At 42.7% G+C, this 22,436-nt stretch overlaps 1 protein-coding gene across 3 annotated transcripts in view; it reads right to left on the bottom strand.

The window, feature by feature from the left end:
• LOC135525826 (protein unc-79 homolog) overlaps positions 1-22,105 on the bottom strand; it is a 49,106-nt gene extending 27,001 nt beyond the window's left edge. For 2 of the 3 annotated variants that reach the window (XM_064953723.1, XM_064953724.1), the window contains exons 1-16: positions 15,696-15,979; positions 11,348-11,518; positions 11,014-11,109; positions 10,818-10,873; positions 10,384-10,513; positions 9,897-9,961; positions 8,939-9,027; positions 8,701-8,741; positions 8,467-8,495; positions 6,207-6,436; positions 5,632-5,803; positions 5,202-5,432; positions 4,773-4,963; positions 4,376-4,499; positions 1,936-2,079; positions 48-263 (exon numbers count right to left, since the gene is read on the bottom strand). In XM_064953723.1, the coding sequence (XP_064809795.1) occupies positions 48-263; positions 1,936-2,079; positions 4,376-4,499; positions 4,773-4,963; positions 5,202-5,432; positions 5,632-5,803; positions 6,207-6,436; positions 8,467-8,495; positions 8,701-8,741; positions 8,939-9,027; positions 9,897-9,961; positions 10,384-10,513; positions 10,818-10,873; positions 11,014-11,109; positions 11,348-11,518; positions 15,696-15,951 (2,241 nt within the window). In that variant the 5' untranslated portion in view covers positions 15,952-15,979. Of the gene's footprint in view, positions 1-47; positions 264-1,935; positions 2,080-4,375; positions 4,500-4,772; positions 4,964-5,201; positions 5,433-5,631; positions 5,804-6,206; positions 6,437-8,466; positions 8,496-8,700; positions 8,742-8,938; positions 9,028-9,896; positions 9,962-10,383; positions 10,514-10,817; positions 10,874-11,013; positions 11,110-11,347; positions 11,519-15,695; positions 16,010-20,396; positions 20,518-22,017 lie in introns of those variants that run through there. The other variant, XM_064953725.1, reaches the window with a different exon arrangement.
• Between the last annotated feature and the right edge of the window lie 331 nt (positions 22,106-22,436).

Raw genomic sequence — 22,436 nt, 5'->3', positions numbered from 1 at the left:
CAGTACTCTATAATTGAACCCATGTCTGCAGTGTATGGGCTTGCCACCTGTTTGAGGATGAGGTCGAACATGAGAATGAAACAGCCCAGGTTCATGTCATCGTCATCACAGTCCAGGTCCAGGGCACAGTGTCCCGTAGCATGGCCCAGGTTCTTAAAGGGGCTGCAGTGCAGGGGGCTCCGGAATGGGCTCCGGAACGGACTGGGGAACGGGCTCACAGTGTTGTGCGGCCCAAGATGGCCTGGATCTGAAACCACGCTTTCCTAGGGACATGACACACACACACACACAAACACACACACACACACACACACACACACACACACACACACACACACACACACACACACACACACACACACACACACACACACACACACACACACACACACACACACACAAAAAAACAGGTATCATTGTTCCATAATTGTACTGTCATGAGATCCACCCTCCAAGTTATCAAAGTGTATTCAGGTGTAGAAATATGCTGTGGATAGATGAGCCAAAGGGTTTAACTTTCACAGATAAATCTGAATGATGGCAGAGCTCAATTAAGCTCCTTATATAGAACTATATTTAGACTTCAGCAGTTACCAGGGCAACACATATGCCTGTGGATGGTTGACAGTAGAGCGTATCCAGCTAGCATATTTGGTTCCTTGGAAGTTGTAGGAACATACTTTTTTGGTTTGCCATTGGTTCTGGGAACGAAGGCAAGTTCCCTGACTGGTAAAACTGAACGTTTTTTTTTAACGTTCTGAGAACAGAAGTGAAAATGTTGCCTGTTCTGGGAGGTACATTTTTAGATTGCAGGGAGGTTCTGAGAATGTTTAACTGCGGTTCCCTGAAAGTTTTCCTGGGAGGTTTGATAGGTTATTTTAAGGTAATTAAATAACGTTCTGAGAACATAATTCAACATGACTATTAATAACACTGCTTGCTTAGGTTAACTGTTTTGAACTACAATCACAAATAGGACACATGGACATTGATTTGCTTAGTTATTAATCATGCATACACATTTATTTTTTATTGTTGCACGGCGTCAGGGAGATTGAAACCTATGATATTCTGTTCTCTATCCATGGAATGGAGACATTATTTTTTTTACTCATACAAAGCTGTTCATTTCAGTCTACTCAAACAGACCCCATTTCAAAGCAAACAAGCACACATTAAGATCAGGTGTGGCCAATTATTGGGTGCGGCCTACACACCTGAACACACTTAACAAGATAAAGGATAGAGAGATAGAGTTTTGTTGATGCTGAGAATGGAATGTGTGTTTTTAAATAACATTATTAAAATGTTCTTTGAACCTTACTAAGGTTTTCTTGTGGGCTTTTTTGGGAAAGTTTTCTTGATGTTCTGAGAACATAACTTTAAATAGAACCATGAGGAAACCTGTAGGAAATGTTATGCTGAAGTATTGAAATTCCCACAAAAGAACATTGTTTCTTAACGTTCTCTGATCTATTTGAGAACATTCCCAATGCCAAACCAGTTGGAGAACGTTCCTAGAACATTACCAAAATATGATTGAACTTTTAGGAAACATTCTGTTAAAGTAATGAAATACCAAGCAAATAATGTTTTTTTGTCAAGTTCCTTAAATGTGCTGCCAAACAACCAAGCAGCTATCCTGCACAATTCACAGAAAGTTGTGGGAAGGTTGTATGCAAAATAACCATAGGCCAAACCACACTCTCACCAAGCTCGAAGAAACAGATGGTTCTCAGAACATTATGTGCTGGCTGGGTAAATAGATAACAAGCATTTTCAGATTGTGGATGTAAACTGTTTAGTTCCTCAGCTCATTTGTTTTGCTCTTACTGTTTCATTGACAGAGAGAGAGGAAATTTGAGTGATAATAGCTTATTTCTGTGTAATTTAGGTAGTTTTGCATGGGAGTTGATGACTAGTACGATATCTCACCCTCCGAGCCTCAGTATTTTCACCAGTTAGATCTGAGACTCGAGTCTTTCTCTGATTGGCCAGTTCCTTCACTGAGTTCACCCCGTCAAAGAACATCCCGATCAACAGCTGCAGAGGCACCACAATGTCCAGCTCTGACAACACCTGTGTCCAACCAGACACGCACACACATACACCAACAGGTACACAAACACACAAGAGATCATGCAAAGATGCACACCAAACTCACATACAAGACACATTAATGACAACAGGTTTAGGTTAACAGGTTTACACACACACATAAAACACACAAACAGACAACAGAGACATTCAGAGAGGCAAAAGAGAAGACGTATATAAGCAGATAGAAATATATAAGTAGTACTCTACACATATTCCTGTAGTATGTGTGACCTATATGCAGTTGAAGTCGGAAGTTTACATACACCTTAGCCAAATACATTTAAACTCAGTTTTTCACAATTCCTGAAATGTAATCTTAGTAAAAATGCCTTGTCTTAGGTCAGTTAGGATCACCACTTTATTTTGAGATTGTGAAATGTCAGAATAATAGAGAGAATGATTTATTTCTGCTTTAATTTCTTTCATCACAGGGGCGGCAGGGTAGCCTAGTGGTTAGAGCATTGGAATAGTAACCGAAAGGTTGCAAGTTCGAATCCCCGAGCTGACACAGTACAAAGCTGTTGTTCCTAGGCTGTCATTGAAAATAAGAATTTGTTCTTAACTGACTTGCCTTGTAAAATAAAGATAAAATCACATTCCCAGTGAGTCAGAACTTGACATACACTCAATATGTATTTGCTTTAAATTGTTTAACTTGGGTCAAACCTTTCAGGTAGCCTTCCACAAGTTTCCCACAATAAGTTGGGTGAATTTTGGCCCATTCCTCCTGACAGAGCTGGGGTAACTGAGTCAGGTTTGTAGGCCTCCTTGCTCGCACATGCTTTTTTTTTTTTTTTCCACAAATGTTCTATAGGATTGAGGTCAGGGCTTTGTGATGGACACTCCAATACCTTGACTTTGTTGTCCTTAAGCCATTTTGCCACAATTTTGGAAGTATGTTTGGGGTCATTGTCCATTTGGAAGACCCATTTGCGACCAAGCTTTAACTTCCTGACTGATGTTGAGATGTTGCTTTAATATATCCACATAATTGTCCTGCCTCATGATGTCATCTATTTTGTGAAGTGCACCAGTCCCTCCTGCAGCAAAGCACCCCCACAACATAATGCTTCACGATTGGGATGGTGTTCTTTGGCTTGAAGGCCTCCCCCTTTGTCCTCCAAACATAACGATGGTCATTATGCCTAACAGTTCTATTTTTGTTTCATCAGACCAGAGGATATTTCTCCAAAAAGTGCGATCTTTGTTCCCATGTGCAGTTGCAAACCGTAGTCTGGCTTTTTTATGACGGTTTTGGAGCAGTGTCTTCTTCCCTGCTGAGTGGCCTTTCAGGTTATGTCGATATAGGACTCATTTTACTGTGGATATAGATAATTTTGTACCTGTTTCCTCCAGCATCTTCACAATGTCCTTTGCTGTTGTTCTGGGATTGATTTGCACTTTTTGCACCAAAGTAGGTTAATCTCTAGGAGACAGAATGCGTCTCCTTCCTGAGCGGTATGACAGCTGCGTGGTCCCATGATGTTTATACTTGCATACTATTGTTTGTACAGATGAATGTGGTACCTTCAGGCGTTTGAAAATTGCTCCCAAGGATGAACCAGACAGGTAGAGGTCTACAATTCTATTTCTGAGGTCTTGGCTGATTTCTTTTGATTTTCCAAGGATGTCAAGCAAAGAGGCACTGAGTTTGAAGGTACGCCTTGAAATACATCCACAGGTATACCTCCAATTGACTCAAATGATGTCAATTTGCCTATCTGAAACTTCTAAAGCCATGACGTCATTTTCTAGAATTTTCCAAGCTGTTTGAAGGCACAGTCAATTTAGTGTATGTAAACTTCTGACCCACTGGAATTGTGAAACAATCCGTCTGTCAACAATTGTTGAAAAAATGTCTTGTGTCATGCAGAAAGTAGATGTCCTAACCGACTTGCCAAAACAATAGTTGGTTAACAAGAAATTTGTGGAGTGGTTGAAAAACTAGTTTTAATGACTCCAACTTAAGTGTATGTAAACTTCTGACTTCAACTGTATATATTCAGATTGAATTACTTTGGTGTCTGTTATCACAGTCGTGAAAGAAACCTTTCCACGTATATAGGACAGCAGGGTGTGAGTGCATATGGAATCAAAAGCAAAATCCTTCCTCTCTCACTCTCAGAACTCCAGTCTCATGCTAGCCTTGGGACCCAGTTCCATATTCAGTACAGCCCCTGCCCAGGCACTCACACATCATGACAACCTGTTCATTTCATTTCAACCACACAATATGAAATGGATCCTCATAAAAAGCCACAGGCCTTATACTCACATGCAGCCAGAGCAGAGCCTGCTCCTGCACAGAGGCTGGGTATCCCGAGAACCTGCAGCTAATGAACCCAAACATCTCCTCCATGGAGAAGGGCAGAGGGCACAGCTCAATGTCAAACATTTTGCTGCAGGGGGAGCAGAGGGGTGAGGAGTGGGGGCAATGCTTTTAAAGTTGAGCATTTGGTATATCCCCTCTCAAGTGTATCACTAGCAGGTGGGACCATGGAAACCATTTTCACTGTGTGTTACACATAGTCACATATAATTTCACATAACATTCTATTATTCGCACAAGACAGAAAATTATTTGTGCATGATCAGTAACCATAGGACACCATTGAAGTAGAGGAGGTGGTACAGTGAACTAGGTGACTTGGAGGAGGTCCAGTATACAGTACCTGAGCACTTCTCTGAACTCCTTGAGCTGCTGGTCAGGCACCTCAGTGCGGATGGCCTCCAGCCACTCTGGCATGAAGCACTCCCATAGCGGCTGGCTGATCACATTGTAGGGGATCAGGCACAGGATCCGGTTCAGCCCCTCTTTCAGCTGGGTCACCGTGCTGCAAGACTTATCCCAGTAACCCCCCACCTGGGGATATGGGTACATAGACACATACACAAGGTCAGGTACAGTATAACCAAGGGGGATATTCACCAAGAAACACAAACATCACACACTGTCCCTCCAGTGTGCATTGTCCCCAGAGAAACATTCCTAACCTCATACTACCCTACACCCAACATTACACCTTTTACAACCCCTCACGAACACTTACTGAGCCGCCTTTACCCTCCAACACCCCTTCTCCTGCCCCGCTCCTCCTCACCCTGGCAAACTCCACCGGCTTGGGCAGCAGGCACATCACCATGACGTCGAAGCGCACGTCACACACGGTCTTCAACCACTTGGTGACAAACTGTGGCTTGAGCTTCTCCACCAGGGAGCCCACCTCGTCGTCCATCATGTAGGCTGTGGAGTGGAACCACTGGAACACCATGCTCACCAGCCGCGCCAGGCTCTCAGTGGGCGTGTTCTCACTGGGGGTGCACAGGCTCACCTACAGGGGTGGGGGCAAGGATGGGGTGTAACATGGTCAGTCAGGGGCTTCCAAGATCGGAGACGGATACCGTTAAAGCATTATAATGTTTCACTATGAAGAGAGTACAGCACAGGCTGGTAATAAGAGCCCAGACAGGTGTGTCAACATCCTAATCTCTCAACTGTGATAGTGAGTAATAGACCAGCGAGCCACGCACCAGGAACCAGATGCCAAACTGACTGAGGAGCCTCTGGTCGTGCTGGTCGTCCTCCTTGTTGTCAAAGTCGATGTTGTCCAGGGAGTGGTGGGAGGCAGACAGGCCCATCTGACGACGCCTGTTCAGCTCAAACTCACGCAGCTCCGCGTGGATCTCTGCCTCCTTCAGTAGGCTGATGTTGATAGATGGATGGAGAGAGAGGGGGGATAAAGAGAGAGACAGACAGAAAGGCAAGAGGGAGATAGACAGATAGTGATAGAGAGATAACTGTGTTGTATACAGTGCTACTGTGAAGCATGCGGTTGGTTGCCTGTGTTGTCTGTGATGCTGTGACGCAGCGGTCTAAGGCACTGCATCTCAGTGCAAGAGGCGTCACTACAGACCCTGGTTCGATTCCAGGCTGTATCACAACCTGCCGTGATTGGGAGTCTCGTAGGGCGGCGCACAACTGGCCCAGCGTTGTCTGGTTTAGTGTAGGCCGTCATTTTAAATAAGAGTTTGTTCTTAACTGACTTGCCTAGTTAAATAAAGGTTAAATAAAAAAAATGTAATGCACCAAATACAAATAACAATACCTGATAACAGCCTCCACAGTACACACCAGCTCCTCTGCCCCACACTCGCGGGTGTTGATGGGAGGTGGGGAGGTCTGGTACAGATGGGTCTCCGCCGCAGTCCCCACCTCGCTGCTGTGGTGGTTGACATGGCAACGCTTACAGTAGCGGACGGGTCGGTTGCCATGGCGCCCGCAGCAACCAGCTGAGAAGCAGGTGACAACTGCCCTCCTGACATGAGAGCTACAGTTCTACAAGACAGAGGGGACAATGAGATAAAACAACTCCTTGTATAATTTATAAACTGAGAAAATCTAGGAATCCTAATAAACTGTTTTCACTGTGAAAAAAAGCTATCCTTAAAAGGTCCAATGCCTCAATAAATTAATTGATGTGTAAACGTCCTAAATTAAAAGAACGAGTGGTGTTCTTTTTGTGTGTGTATGCTAATGAATAGGCTGTCATGGGACAGATAGCATCATTCTTAGATAGAGACTGTACATATGGTGTCTTATTGGTTTCATCTGATCAGCCACTGAAACCCCCAGCCTTTCAAATGAACAGATCCTCTTCCTCTGTTCTCTTCCTGTCTTCTCCCCTCTCTCTCTGTTCTCTTCCTGTCTTCCCCCCTCTCTCTGTTCTCTTCCTGTCTTCTCCCCTCTCTCTCTGTTCTCTTCCTGTCTCCCCCCCTCTCTCTCTGTTCTCTTCCTGTCTTCCCCCCTCTCTCTGTTCTCTTCCTGTCTTCTCCCCTCTCTCTCTGTTCTCTTCCTGTCTTCCCCCCTCTCTCTGTTCTCTTCCTGTCTTCTCCCCTCTCTCTCTCTGTTCTCTTCCTGTCTTCCCCCCTCTCTCTCTGTTCTCTTCCTGTCTTCTCCCCTCTCTCTCTCTGTTCTCTTCCTGTCTTCTCCCCTCTCTCTGTAATCGTTACAAAAACATACAACTGACAATGGTGAAAACCTGGTCAATGGATACAGTACAGCAAATTGACCGCAAGAGGCCCAAACAGATACTAAAACATCATCATTTCAAACCTTGCTTACATTTGTATACGATCACATATACTGTATCTCGCTATTATGCATGGGAATCCTTTGGAACAGATTTCGAAAATTCTAATCACTTGGAGCTGATTTACTGGTGTTTTTACAGTCTTCTATGTCCAACAAAAACAAATAAAAAACAACTTTGCTCAGATAACTTGGGGGGCCAAATAAAATCACCTGCGGGTTGGGGAACACTGCACTACAGTATATCTTATACTGTAACTGCAGAGCACTGTGAAAGCAATCCCTATTCTAGCTGTAACTCTGACAAGCAATCACATCTCAGATAGAACAATGATGTGTGTGCTGATAATGAGAGAGCTGGCGTGGATCCAGGTAAGAGCTTTCTGCAGTGGGACAAAGCCTATTGAAAAGGCTGTGTGAGGATTAAAACTACTGCTGGATGAACTAGATATAGGACAGCTGTTTCCCATGACAACCCTGGGCTGCTCAGCTTAGTCTTTTCTTTTGATTATACTTTTTAAACTCTGCATCATTGTGAAGGGCTCATAAGCAAGCATTTCACGGTTAAGTCTACACCCGTAACATTTGATTTGATTTGATACACTACCCGACAGATTTGTGTGTCAGTCTCCGTGGGAACCAAGGGGGAACTTTTATGCCTTTGGACTGTGTTCCGGAACAAACATCATGCCCTGCCAATTCCATTAAGACTGGACCATCCATTAGACAAGTAATGAACAGAGTGTTCGAGTGAATGGACTCTCCAAATGAAAGTGCACGGTCCTTAAACACTTCAGAGATAAATGTGATGGTCTGCTATATGAAATGTCGAAGTGCAAGTTGTAGCTTCTTTGGGCCTCGTTAGCCTGTAGCAGGCTAGCATTGTGTTTCTTTTTCCACCACTTAAAATGACACAATTGGTTATCTCTCTCCTGTCCTCAAATCAATTACAAAGCAGTTTTTACTGCTCATGGTTAAATGAACACTGGGTGGATGTTGGCATGAAGGCATGATATTTATACACAACCAGCAATGACATAGCAAGGGAGGCCCAACCACAGTCCATGATTATGTACGCAAAGCCATCCAACAGAGAAGTAAACAAATACTAGCAAACAATTCTATTCACCAGTCTACTTCACTTGTTGCTCTAATATGAAGAAGAAAGGGGTACTCTTGTTTAGCCACGAGTTTTACCACTATGAATACTGCGTGAGCTGACGAGAGCACAAACACAAACACAAACACATATCAATGCACCAACGTTCATGTCTTACCTTCTTTTGACAAATAGCAGATATCTCAGCTGTAAAAATGAGGCCACAGAGGTATTCAGTATAACATACAGACAGACAATGGGTTCACTCAGCCTAAATAACTCCCCTCTGATTGACTCGATTTTGGGGGTATTGAGGTACATGTGTGCATGTATGTACTTGTATATGTGTGTGAGAGAGGGAGAGAGAGAGAGATGGCAACCTGAACGCTAATACTTCTTTGCTAACACTCACCTTGGGGCAAGAGCACATCAACAAGCCATTCTGAATGGTCTCTGTAAAGGTCACAGGAATATGTAAATCAAATTATAGTTAGCTGAGAATACCTCCGTTGAAAATACACTTCCAGCAAAGGAATTATGCAACCATGGTGATGCTTCTCCCTTGGGATAAAGACCAGAATAATGACGCAGACAGCAGGTGATGTTTGGAATGGCATCTATGTGGAGAGAAAGAGGTTACAACCACATACCCTGCTATCCTTTGGCTGCACTCCTCACAGATGTATAGAGGAGGGGGCTTGTCTCCCAGTGCAACAGAGAGGGTGGGGTCGATGCACATCTATAGGGCGACAACAGACAGTTACTGAATCCAGATGGAATATACAGTAGTAGCAGTGATATCTAGCTTTAGGGGTCATAAGAAGTGTATACCACACCTTATTTCTCCACTGCTTGTGCCCTGACACGTGATAACACCTCAAACTCAAATAAATGTATGTGTGTGTGTGTGTGTGTGTGTGTGTGTGTGTGTGTGTGTGTGTGTGTGTGTGTGTGTGTGTGTGTGTGTGTGTGTGTGTGTGTGTGTGTGTGTGTGTATATAATGTCCTCTTTACCTGTCTCTGCAGCTGGCTGCATGCATATGGTTCTGTTCAGTTCTTTATGATCTGTGCATGGCCCTGTATTAAGCTACAGTGCTTATGGCCTAGATGCTCAGATGGTGTTCTGTAATTTACTGCTCTCGCTTACAGGCGCCCTATCCTCAGGGGCGGCATGGGGTCATCGCTTCCAATTAGCCCCCCCCCCCCCCCCCCCCACACACACACACACACACACACACACACCCTCTGCAATCCTGGGTAATTGAAATCTGGCCCCTGTCCCTGCCCCTGTTCCCGTCTCTGCTCTACTTGTCTGTTTTTAGCACAGTTGAGCAGAGACAGGCTGAGCATAGCAAACAGGCCTTGAGTCGGGTGGCCACTGATATCATTACCCCATGGAACTACTACAGTGACTCAAGCAATCCCTGGCTCATTTAACGTTGCACTTACAGCAGCAAACACCAAGACACTTTAACACACCATGGCAATCTGGCAAATACTGTGTGTATTCACTTTATGTTTGTGTACACAATGGATGTTCTCATTGAATATATCGGTCTTGTATATGTTTTATATTGGCTACAGTGCACAGTAGTTACTCAGACGTTACCTTGACAGCAGGTTTATTGATGGCATTGTGACACTCAATGTGTTGGCAATGGATGGGGTTCCAGGCTGTGGCAGTGGGAAATAGAATAGAGGGAGAGAAGGAAAGGGGAAAAGGTAGTGTGGGAGGAGGGTTAGACTGCTGCAACCTGAGATCTACAGATGTAGGATCTTATTTTGAGACAGTTTGCTACAGCAGGAAAATAATTCTGCTGCAACAGGAAATGTGGATTATTATGTGGATTATAATTAATGGACATTTTTGTAGGGGTTGATACATTTTTCGTAAAAGGAAAATCAAGTCTGAAATTTCAAAGTGGAAATTACAAACTTCAGAAGCCTTTTCAAACCTCAAATACACTATACGTTTTAAATGTCCTGTATGTCCTGTATTGCTGGAATATTCTCCTGCAACAAGGTGATCAAATAAAAATCCTACACCTGTATTGCATACAAGCACAGCCTGACAGGCAGACCATAAGTTACCTCACCTGTGTATTGCAGTCCACTGTATTCACTGATGGCTCCTGGGGGCTTTAGGTTTGGCCAGTAATGAAAGAGCATCTGCACGGCTGGAGGCTTGACTTGGGATGGTCCGTACGAAATGACATACAGCAGGTCCTGCCACAGCACAACACAGGCCATAGTGATGAGCTAACGTGTAAGACCGTCACAAAGCTTTTCACTGACACTTTCCATATCTACAGATGTAGGATCTTAATTTGAGCAAGTTTGCTACAGCAGGTAAATAATTCTGCAGCAACAGAAAATGTAAATGATTATGTGGATTATAATTCATGGACATCACCCTGTTGCAGTTCTACTTCTACAGGGTGATCAAATGAAGATCCTACATCTGTATGAGAGAGTTGTTTGGGCATCTAATCTATGTGAATTATGACACATTCCATTTGTGAACATATACCTTCCAGACTTCCTGCTTGTGCTTCATAAGACACTCCAACAACTGGCAGTGGTATACTGGAAACAAATAGACAAAGATTTAAGTCACATAGGTGGCAGGTACAATACAGTATGAAATCAAAAGACGTGCTGTGCGACATGACAGAAAAACTGTGACGTACTGTACTGGTTGGGAATAACCTAAGTTACACGTTTACCTGGGTTGGAAGTGTACTGCATAGCAATCATTAGCATGGAGGAGGCAGAGAGATTGACATATGCTGGGACGCCCCCTTCTCTTCTAGTGGAACCCACTAAAAAAGGGCAGGAAAGACAAGAAACAACCCAAGCCTCATGAAGTAGTGCTTTAAAGTAGGACACCAACCAAACAGTTCCTTTGATATGGTGATGCACATTGATATTTCTGCTAAAAAGATATGACTACTCATATTAAATTATACTTATCCCACTTAATGACTTGTCTTGAATTCAACAGTGGGTTTTTTTCACATGCATGTAGATGGATGTTTGATACAGAGTGGCTGTACTCACATATAGCCATGGGGAGGAAAGAGGTGCTCAGGTACTCAATGATGTCTTTGTGAAGGAATGGGGGGAATGTAGCTAAAGTGGAGATCATAGTGTAGGGTAAAGTGCTGAGAATATCGTCACTGAGAAAGGGCAGGAGGCAAGTTGTTGTGTAAAATATGGACTGTCCAAGATCTGATGGGAGAAGGGAGAGCCAAAACGCACAAACACAGAGAGATAGAAATTCAATGAAATGTACATATTTTGCAAAGTAAATTAAAAATATAGCATTAAAACGTAAAGGAAACGCATAAATATATAGAATTTGTAAAATCAGATCTGTTCAGATATTTGTGGATTCGAGTATTTTCTTATTTTTTTTATTCTGTGTTTTTGAGTATTTTCAAATACACATCCCAAAACAAGTACTTTTATTTGAGTATTTGAATGGTTATTTGTAAAAAATCAAATAGACGACCAACTTGTATTTGAAAGTATTTTCATACTTTGTTTCAAGTACTATTTTCCAAATTGCTGGGTTAAATGCATGGGAGTATATTTGAGTGTATTTTCCAAATATGTTCCAATATTCAAATACTTCAAATAAATATGTATTTGAATACTTGTCTTGAAATATATTCAAAAGTAATTAAAATACCTGAAAAAGAATTTGAACCCAGGTTTGGTATAAAAACAACAACATCCTGAGAGAGCATTGTGATACTGATGCTTACACTCAGCAAAGGGTAGGGCTTTCCAGTCAAGAAGTTAGGCTTTCATGTTTTTACATTTTTTAAACTAATCAATTAGTCATGAAACACTACTGTTGCAAACATTCTATATACTCAGATATACAGTTGAAGTCGGAAGTTTACAAACATCTTAGCCAAATACATTTCAACTCAGTTTTTCACAATTCCTGACATTTAATCCCCGTAAAAAATTCCCTGTCTTAGGTCAGATAAGATCACCACTTTATTTTAAGAATGTGAAATATCAGAATAATAGTAGAGAGAAGGATTTATTTCCGCTTTTATTTCTTTCATCACATTCCCAGTGGGTCACAAGTTTACATACACTCAATTAGTATTTGGTAGCATTGCCTTTAAATTGTTTAACTTGGGTCAAACGTTTCAGGTAGCCCTCCACAAGTTTCCCACAATAAAGTTGGGTGAATTTTGGCCCATTCCTCCTGACAGAGCTGCTGTAACTGAGTCAGGTTTGTAGGCCTCCTTGCTCCCACACGCTTTTTCAGTTCTGCCCACAAATATTCTATAGGATTGAGGTCAGGGCTTTGTGATGGACACTCCAATACCTTGACTTTGTTGTCCTTAAGCCATTTTTCCACAAATTTGGAAGTATGCTTGGGGTCATTGTCCATTTGGAAGACCCATTTGCGACCAAGCTTTAACTTCCTGGCTGATGTCTTGAGATGTTGCTTCAATATATCCACATAGTTTTCCTCCCTTATGATGTAATCTATTTTGTGAGGTGCACCAGTCCCTCCTGCAGCCAAGCACCCCCACAACATGATGCTGCCACCCCAGTGCTTCAAGGTTGGGATGAGGATCTTCGGCTTGCAAGCCTCCCCCTTTTTCACCCAAACATAACGATGGTCATTATGGCCAAACAGTTTCATCAGACCAGAGGACATTTCTCCAAAAAGTACGATCTTTGTCCCCATGTGCAGTTGCAAACCGGCTTTTTTATGGCGGTTTTGGAGCAGTGGCATCTCCCTTGCTGAGCGGCATTTCAGGTTATGTCGATATAGGACTCATTTTACTGTGGATATAGATAATTTTGTACCGGTTTCATCCAGCATCTTCACATGGTCCTTTGCTGTTCTTCTGGGATTGATTTGCACTTTTTGCACCAAAGTAGGTTCATCTCTAGGAGACAGAACGCGTCTCCTTCCTGAGCGGTATGGCAGCTGCGTGGTCCCATGGTGTTTATACTTGCGTACAATTGTTTGTACAGATGAACGTGGCACCTTCAGGCATTTGGAAATTGCTCCCAAAGATGAACCAGAACTGAATTGGTCCACCCACACAGACAGCGTGGTGAAGAAGGCACAGGATGCTGAAGAAATTCTGCTTGTCACCAAAAACACTCACAAACTTTTACAGATGCACAATCGAGAGCATCCTGTCGGGCTGTATCACCGCCTGGTACGGCAACTGCTCCGCCCACAACCGCAAGGCTCTCCAGAGGGTAGTGAGGTCTGCACAACTCATCACCGGGGGCAAACTACCTGCTCTCAAGGACACCTACACCACCCGATGTCACAGGAATCCCAAAAAGATCATCAAGGACAACAACCACCTGAGCCACTGCCTGTTCACCCTACTATCATCCAGAAGGCAAGGTCAGTACAGGTGCATCAAAGCTGGGACCAGAGAGACTGAAAAACAGCTTCTATCTCAAGGCCATCAGACAGTTATTCAGACATCACTAACATTGAGTGGCTGCTGCCAACATAATGACTCAATCTCAAGCCACTTTATTAATTTTTATTTTATTTTACTAGGCAAGTCAGTTAAGAACAAATTCTTATTTTCAAAGACAGCCTAGGAACAGGGATTTGAACTTGCAACCTTTCGGTTACTAGTCCAACGCTCTAACCACTAGGCTACCCTGCCACCCCAAAATAATGGGATGTTATAAATGTATCACTAGTCACTTTAAACTATGCCACTTTATATAATGTTTACATACCCTACACTACTCGTCTTATATGTATATACTGTACTCTATACCATCTACTGCATCTTGCCTATACCGTTCGGCCATCGCTCATCCATATATATTTTTATGTACATATTCTCATTCATTCCTTTACACTTGTGTGTATAAGGTATTTGTTGTGAAATTGTTAGATTACTTGTTAGATATTACAGCATGGTCGAAACTGGAATCACAAGCATTTCGCTACACTCGCATCAACATCTGCAAACCATCTGTATGTGACAAAAAAAAATGATTTGATTTGACTCTGGTGCGAAAAGTGCAAATCAATCCCAGAACAACAGCAAAGGACCTTGTGAAGATGCTGGAGGAAACAGGTACAAAAGTATCTATATCCACAGTAAAACGAGTCCTATATCGACATAACCTGAAAGGCCGCTCAGCAAGGAAGAAGCCACTGCTCCAAAATCGCCATAACAAAGCCAGACTACGGTTTGCAACTGCACATGGGGACAAAGATCGTACTTTTTGGAGAAATGTCCTCTGGTCTGATGAAAAAAATAGAACTGTTTGGCCATAATGACCATCATTATGTTTGGAGGAAAAAGGGGGAGGCTTGCAAGCCGAAGAACACCATCCCAACCGTAAAGTATCATGTTGTGGGGCTGCTTTGCTGCAGGAGAGACTGGTGCACTTCACAAAATAGATAGCGACATGAGGGAGGAGAATTATGTGGAGATATTGAAGCAACATCTCAAGTCATCCGTCAGGAAGTTAAAGCTTGGTCGCAAATGGGTCTTCCAAATGGACAATGACCCCAAACATACTTCCAAAGTTGTAGCAAAATGGATTAAGGACAACAAAGTCAAGGTATTGGAGTGTCCATCACAAAGCCCTGACCTCAAACCTATAGAAAATTTGTGGGCCGAACTGAAAAAGCGTGTGCGAGCCTACAAACCTGACTCAGTTACACCAGCTCTGTCAGGAGGAATGGGCCAAAATTCACCCAACTTATTGTGTGAAGCTTGTGGAAGGCTACCTGAAACGTTTGACCCAAGTTAAACAATTTAAAGCCAATGCTACCAAATACTAATTGAGTGCATGTAAACTTCTGACCCACTGGGAATGTGATGAAATAATAAAAGCTGAAATAAATAATTCTCTCTACAATTATTCTGACATTTCACATTCTCAAAATAAAGTGGTGATCCTAACTGAGACAGGAAATTTTTACTAGGATTAAATGTCAGGAATTGTGAAAAACTGAGTTGAAATGTACTTGGCTAAGGTGTATGTAAACTGCCGACTTCAACTGTATTAACAGACTTGCTATTGACAGATTACTATTCCCTGGTGCAGTTAATAGATACACAACATATGCTAGCCATAGCAATTTAACCTTTAAATGGCTTTTCTGCAAATACATTTTCAATGCATTTTTCCAATTTCACATTCTCATTCACAAAGAGAAAGCAAACCAGTAAGTACATGTTTACAGTACTACAGTATGTCTGTAAATTCCATGTTTTATGTTATTAACAAAGTGAGCTGTCAGGATCCAGCGTGTTCCCCATCACCCCATGCATCCCTTCAGATCATCTGTGGGACTCCTCTCTTGGTGGAAATGAGGCGGGGGTGGGGGGTGGGGGGAGGTGGACATGTACAGAGGACACCCTGGTTCACTCACCATGCTGACCGTGCTGCAGCAGGGGCACCAGGTCAAGCAGGGTCACGAGGGTCGCATAGAGCCCCTGATAGTCCAGAGAGGGGTACTCTGAGAGCTGAGCGTCCCGACTCTGCTGCCCCTGCCCCCCGCGGTCTGACGGGGCATCACGCAGAACGCTGTAAAGGAGGGAGCGAGTAACTGTAGGGTTGATGGAACTGACTTGTGGTCTTAGAGATGGGGTGAGTGGGAATGGCACAGGAAAAAGACACATGGTCATGGGCACGGCCAAATTGGATGCTTCCTGGTTCTCCTTCCTGCCTGTGCGGGACAGAATGCTGCTCCGGGGGTGAGGGGGTAGGGGGGGAGGGGGGAACAAGGGAAAAAAGAGACAACAAAGAAACAAAGAAACAGCACATTACATTGAAATGGCACTACAGAGACAGGGTAAATAGAAAAAAACTAACCCAGATAGACTCCACATATGATGCAGTGTCTGTAATATTTCACTGAAGGCATGGGGAATTGTTCCCTGCTTTATCTGTTCAGTGTCATATAGAATTACTTACATTTTCTATTTCACTTTTTGTACATCTTTTGTCTTCTAAAAACAAAAAATATGAACAGAAACATTTGCAAAAACTGCAATGATCACTGCATCTCATGCGTATCTGGTGACAAGGAGCAAGAATGTAAAAAATGGCATGTTTTCAGTGGCAACCCCATACTTCTCCAAAGGGGAAACGGCAAATGGTTTTCCCTCTATGGCTGCTATATTCCGATCAGATTGATTCAGCAACCGCCATACAGTGAGGCCAATGGGCCATGATGTTTCCCAGGGAAATATATCCTGTTTTGTGGGGCTGTCGTGAAGGACGTGAGCAACACCACATCGTTTAGGAAAAATACAGAGGTGGCACTTTGGAAACATGCTTCAGCTAGTAATAAATATGTGTGTGAGGTTAGATAAGAATTCCTGGGTCACAACACATGTTTATTGCACCAGAGAAATGTCTGTACGCATACATTATGATACTGTGTCAGTATCATCAGGATTAATAATGAGATCCAACAGGCATATGGATTCGAGTCTCTTAAATAATTGTAAGAACTAATCTACGGTAGGGGAGAAACTATAATGACAAAGGAATAGGTTGTTTCAAACGGGATGACCGGTAGCATTATGTTTGTGAGCTAATGTGGAATGGACGTTTGTGTTTTCTGTCCCCTGGCAAGGTGGAAATCTCACCAGGGATGGAAAACGAGTTGGTTGGTTAGTGTGTGAGGATTCTAGCGTTGGGGAGGGGGGAGGGTGGGTGGAGAGCCCTTCTCTTTCACTAAACATTATGTAAAAGAACTAAGCTTTTCTATCAGTAAAATGATTTGGAGGTACGTAGCATGAGAGCACAGATTACAAATGCTGATGTATTGTGTTTTTGAAAGGTCATTTATAGAGATAGAGGTATAGCATTTCTAGAGGGGTGTGAGTAAGGAGATTATAGTGCAGAAATACAGAATAGCCTACTATTATAACATTTTACAATACCAACATCATTTCGCACTTTCTTTACTCTGACAATTCCCCTGAAAGTTATACTCCGCAAGAATTTGGATATGTTGGACAGTTTTAAATAGCAGTAACCAAAGTGTGAAAAACGTTAACATTTTTCTCTGGGAGTTGGAATGGATAGTCAGTTTAACAATCCGGGGGGGGGTCAGCTTTACATCTTGTGGAGTATGACTTAATATCACTGAGCCCTATGCACATATCAAACAGCAGAACTCAATTGAGCACACACACACACACACACACACACACACACACACACAACACACACACACACACACACACACACACACACACACACACACACACACACACACACACACACACACACACACACACACACACACACACACAGACAAACCCACATACAGTACACAGACTCAGGTTATGCGCACACAGTTAGACACACATCTCAGATCAGATAAAACATCCTACACTTCCAATCAAAGCTATATTCCAAATGTCTTCTCTAACTGTGGCAATGTGTAGTTGCTCTCAAGCATGAGTGAGCCACTGATTATAAGTAGCATTACTGTAACGAAGTATTAGCTCTGAGATACAATATCGTAATAGCCCCTGTTTTTTGTCTCAAATAGCTAGATGTGAGATTTTTGCAAGATTCAACATTCCATTATACTATGATACATTCCATTATCTGTTTTCAGTGTCAGTTGGTTCCTCACAGGCACTCTAATGAGTGATGGAATTTGGCAGGCATGGGGTCAGGGCGACTGTGAATCCATGGCTCATTGATGCATAGAGCTAGAGAGCTTGGCTGGTATGTGTTACTTTCTAGATGACTGGCTGGGAGGAAAATCTGGCAACTATATCATATTTGACTAATTTATGACATGTTACATAACACCCCCTTGGGGTAAACTTCCTTAAATTGAGCCCAAGGGTAGCCCCATCCTTTTAAACCAATACCGTCAATGTCTTACACTGATTTCTTTCTATGCTGCAGAATTCATGAAATATTAATTTGGCCGCTCCATCCTCTGTCTGTGCAGGGTTCTTTCTTTTCAGGAACCTGACATATGCTCGTTCCAGTTTTCAAGCCTCAGTGCACCCCAGGCCAATGAAACACAGGTGTCTGTCTGAACGTCTGAGAGTCTACTGAGCAGTGCAGAGTGGTTTCAATGTGGGAGGCATGGCTTGATGTGTGAGTTAGGAGGGAGGAGATTTAGCTCAAGGAAAACACGAGACGAATGTTACAGTATCATAACAGCAGGATTCCCTTCACACCCCAACGATACCGCGCCTCACAGACACAATTGTCATTCGAGTTAACTGCCACAACACAGGCTCGTACAATCACAGCCCCCATCACGCTCCATCTGTGCCAAGGACAAATAGGATGCCAGGCTTGTAACAACACACTCACAAGGGCTGCAAGCTCTCTCAGCAAAGTCAGAAAGATCCAGGATACTTTACCAATGTTTGACTTGAAAATAATCTGAATTTGGCCACAGTAAAATGTATTGACAGTACATTATTACTGTATGTCCACTGTGTGAGGAAATTAAAGGGAAAGTCATAATCCCATAATTTTCATGAAAGTGGAACATGAAAGTTCTGTCTCCCTCATGCACATCCTTTTAGATTACTGTGCCTAATGATGATGATTTCTGTAGCCAATGATCAAAGCACAGCTCATTCTCACAGAGAGCTCTGCTCAAATTCAAAGCCTTAAATGTCACATACTGCTTATGGCCATAATGGCTGCCCTGGCTTCTTGACCTGTTCTGAGGGGACGTGTTGTTCCTTCCCGTCCTCTGTCACAGCACATTGGGGACTTCTCAGACCCAAGGAGCCAGAGGACCAGACCTCCCCTAGCCCCTTTGGGAGTGAGACTCCAGGACATCCCATGGACATGTACATCTAGAAAGCTAACACTGAACCTACAGAGGGGTTGAGATGGCCTATTTCTTTTCTTTTTTTCTCAAATATAAAACAAACCATACCCGATATAATCAGCAAGATAACATCATTATTAACATTTATAACCTCCTACTTGCAGACAACATCAACACAATTCAAATCTACCAAAATTGCCATTATTGGCTTGTCTCAATTTGAGCATACTATTCCAAACAGCCATGGCATGATAAGAGGGGGAACATGTTGTTGACTCTATCATGCTGACCACACCACTCGCATCTCGTGCGCAAGCTTTGCAAAAATAAATGTACACATACATGTTATTCAATCATTGCACCCACACTGCTCGCGCGCCTCAGCAAGTGTCTGGTAGGCCAGGCGGTAAATTAGAAATAGGTTCTATTTGTGACGCTCAATGCGCTGCAAGTCCGGCCTCTCCCATCTCCTCATTGGTGTTTATGGGCATATATCCACGTGGGTGATTAAAAGATTAACTGACGTCCACACTCCAGTCGGTTGTAGTAATGCACCATAAAGTTGGTTGCCAACCGCTATATAAAGTTCAAAGAAGTCAAAAAGAAGCCTGAGGAAGGAGGAGAGATAACGTGAAAGGAATTTGGTATATACTGTTTTATCTGTGGATTAATTGTCAGAATAGAGGACCTTGTGCATTTCAGGTAAAATAACAACCCAATGTTTCTATCCCAGGACATATTAGCTAGCAACAGCAAGCTAGCTAGCTAAATTGCCATAAATGTTTAATGCTTTTCGACCTGTCCCCAAATTAATATTATTGGTTCAGAGTTTTGTTTGATATTTCAACCTGCGTGTCCTGATCCTGATCATCATGTCTGGTGTGGGGGTACAAAATCAACATGGCGCGATGGCGCACGCACGCGTCCAGTTTGGTCAGATTGTTACAGTGCACTGATGAGATACTGTAGGATCATGGTCCTCATACAGCAACATGAAGCATATGGTATCACAAAGGCAGAGGATGGAGCAAGACAATTCCCTCTCTGAAAATTACCTGAGGGTTTTCAACTAGGATTCTTAAATGATGATGCACACTATAAAGTTACATTGTAGAATACCGTTTCCCATATTTCCACTTCTATCTTTTAATTCCAACTGACTTCCTACCAGCAGTAATCCTGTCTTATTGCTGTGCATGTATTAGAATTAGACTTAACCCTAGTCACCTCTCCTCTGAAACTAAACACCAAATACTGTTACACTCCTTTACTTCACCTGTGGTTCCAGCGCAGGCTACTTACCTGAGCAGGGTTTGGGAAAAGTATTTCAATGTGTTTGCAATGTCTGTTCCGGAGGGCACGGGGTAAATATTGTGTTGCACGCGGTTGTGATACTCTTGCAAGTATCTTATCTTAGAGGCAACTAAACAAGATAAAGAGCAGAGTGACAAACATATGACGTCTGATGAAGCCTTATCACATCAGGGGGGGGGGGCTATGGGTTATGGTTGGTACAGTATAAGCCTGGTCATTGATATGCTGCCCCATAAGCATGGCAAAGGGCGAGGGTCTCTGTGAACCTTCATTGTCTCTCTTTAAGTGGCATTTGTGTTTGTCCAGCTAGGTCACAACCAGCCCTGGAATGGGTCGTTTTGGTGCCATTTTGTGACTCAGAGAGGAATAGTGGTTAGCTTTCGCTGACCTGCAAATGACAAGTCCCAAAAATAACAACAACACCCACAGGCTTTGTTTGGGGGGGGGTGCGTGCGTGCATGTGGAAGTCAATTAGTGTGTTTAGGTTATCTACGAGTGTATGAGTGTGTTATTTTTTGCAAATTTCATAGCAATGAATGACTGCATTGCTAAAATAGGCTACCTTCAGACACACTTTGCAAAACCAGAAATGTGAGCAAAGGTGTAACCTCATTCACAGGCTCACTTGCCTGCTGGGTGGACGAGATTAGCAAAGGTGCAAAATCTGGACATCTACTGTCTCTAGTTTTTGCCTGACAAAAAAACAATTTCAACTGTTGTTTTAAGGGCTAAAATTTGTGAAACTTGTGCAAACTAATGTCCGACCAATTCAGTAATGTCTATGTACTGAAGGGAGGAGAAACAACACAAATCATCTATTGGCTAGAGTTGAAATGGTGATTATTTCCCTTTCATGCGATGTTTACAATACATAGCCTACATGGGACCATAGATTAGCCTATAGAACATTCTATTTTGCCCCAAACATGGCCAAGTACATTTCAAGTCGATATTGAGCAGGCTTTATACCAAATAAATGTAGATGGGCCTATATTAACTTGTTTCTTCCAGTTATTACTATAGGCCTATTCGAAACCAAGTAACACAATCCTACTTGAGTAATGTTGAGTTCTCCAAGGTGTGTTGACTGACAACAACAACAAACCACCAATTGTTTATTACACTGTGCATTGATTCAGTTGATCATATACAGTGTAACCGCAGTATGCTTATCCACCTGTTTCAGACGCAAATGATGAAGAAAAAAACTCGTCTCATATTATGTCAAGTAAGTAAAAGAACAAGCAAAGCAACCACATTACTGATCGCCAATGCCACCATATTGTTTAGCGGAGCATTTGTCAAATCGACCTTGAAACCAATAACCTACATCTCTTTCTCCGCACCAACCTTTCTTTCAACGTGTCAATCAAAAATGAAAGGTTCATATGTATTATTATGTTATCCCCATATCGTTGTGTTGACCACCGCCAGAAAATAGCGCATCCCTTACTCGAGCCCCTACCTAGAGCCATCATCTGCAGAGCGAGTACGTGTTGCAACCTGCCTTGGCAACCGCGGTTTCGTCACCAAGGACAGCTCCCCTCCTTCGCTTTCTTACTAGAAAATTACACCTAAAAATGAATGGATTTTAAATAATGGTACTTACATTGCTCTGCTTTCGTAGACATTGTGGAAACACTTCACGAATCCTAAAACAAACACTGTCAAATGTTTTTTCCCCCTACGGTGTTGTTCCCCCTCAGTCTTGGAAAAGTGAATAATCCCCCCTCGCTCACAGGCTCGCTCTGGTTGTACCACTGCTTCCATAAAAAGCATGTTAACAGAAATTGCAATCAATTGCATTGGCCTTGTAAATAATTTAAATGCATGCGGTGGACATTTTTATAATTTGGGAATGTATATGTCATTGTGCTGATAGAAAAGCCAGACCCAAATCCGCACATACCTTTCAAAATGGACTGGTCCGACTCTGACAAATTGTCATTCAAGAAAGTGATATTTAACACCCGACTCAACACGAAGCTGCTAAAGCTCTTTTGAATCAGCTGAGATTCAAAGAGTGAG

This window comes from Oncorhynchus masou, chromosome 32 (assembly GCF_036934945.1).
Source record: "Oncorhynchus masou masou isolate Uvic2021 chromosome 32, UVic_Omas_1.1, whole genome shotgun sequence".
NCBI lineage: Eukaryota > Metazoa > Chordata > Actinopteri > Salmoniformes > Salmonidae > Oncorhynchus > Oncorhynchus masou.
The sequence above is the reverse complement of the archived record's forward strand: the minus strand, read 5'-3'. Positions and strand labels throughout refer to the sequence as shown.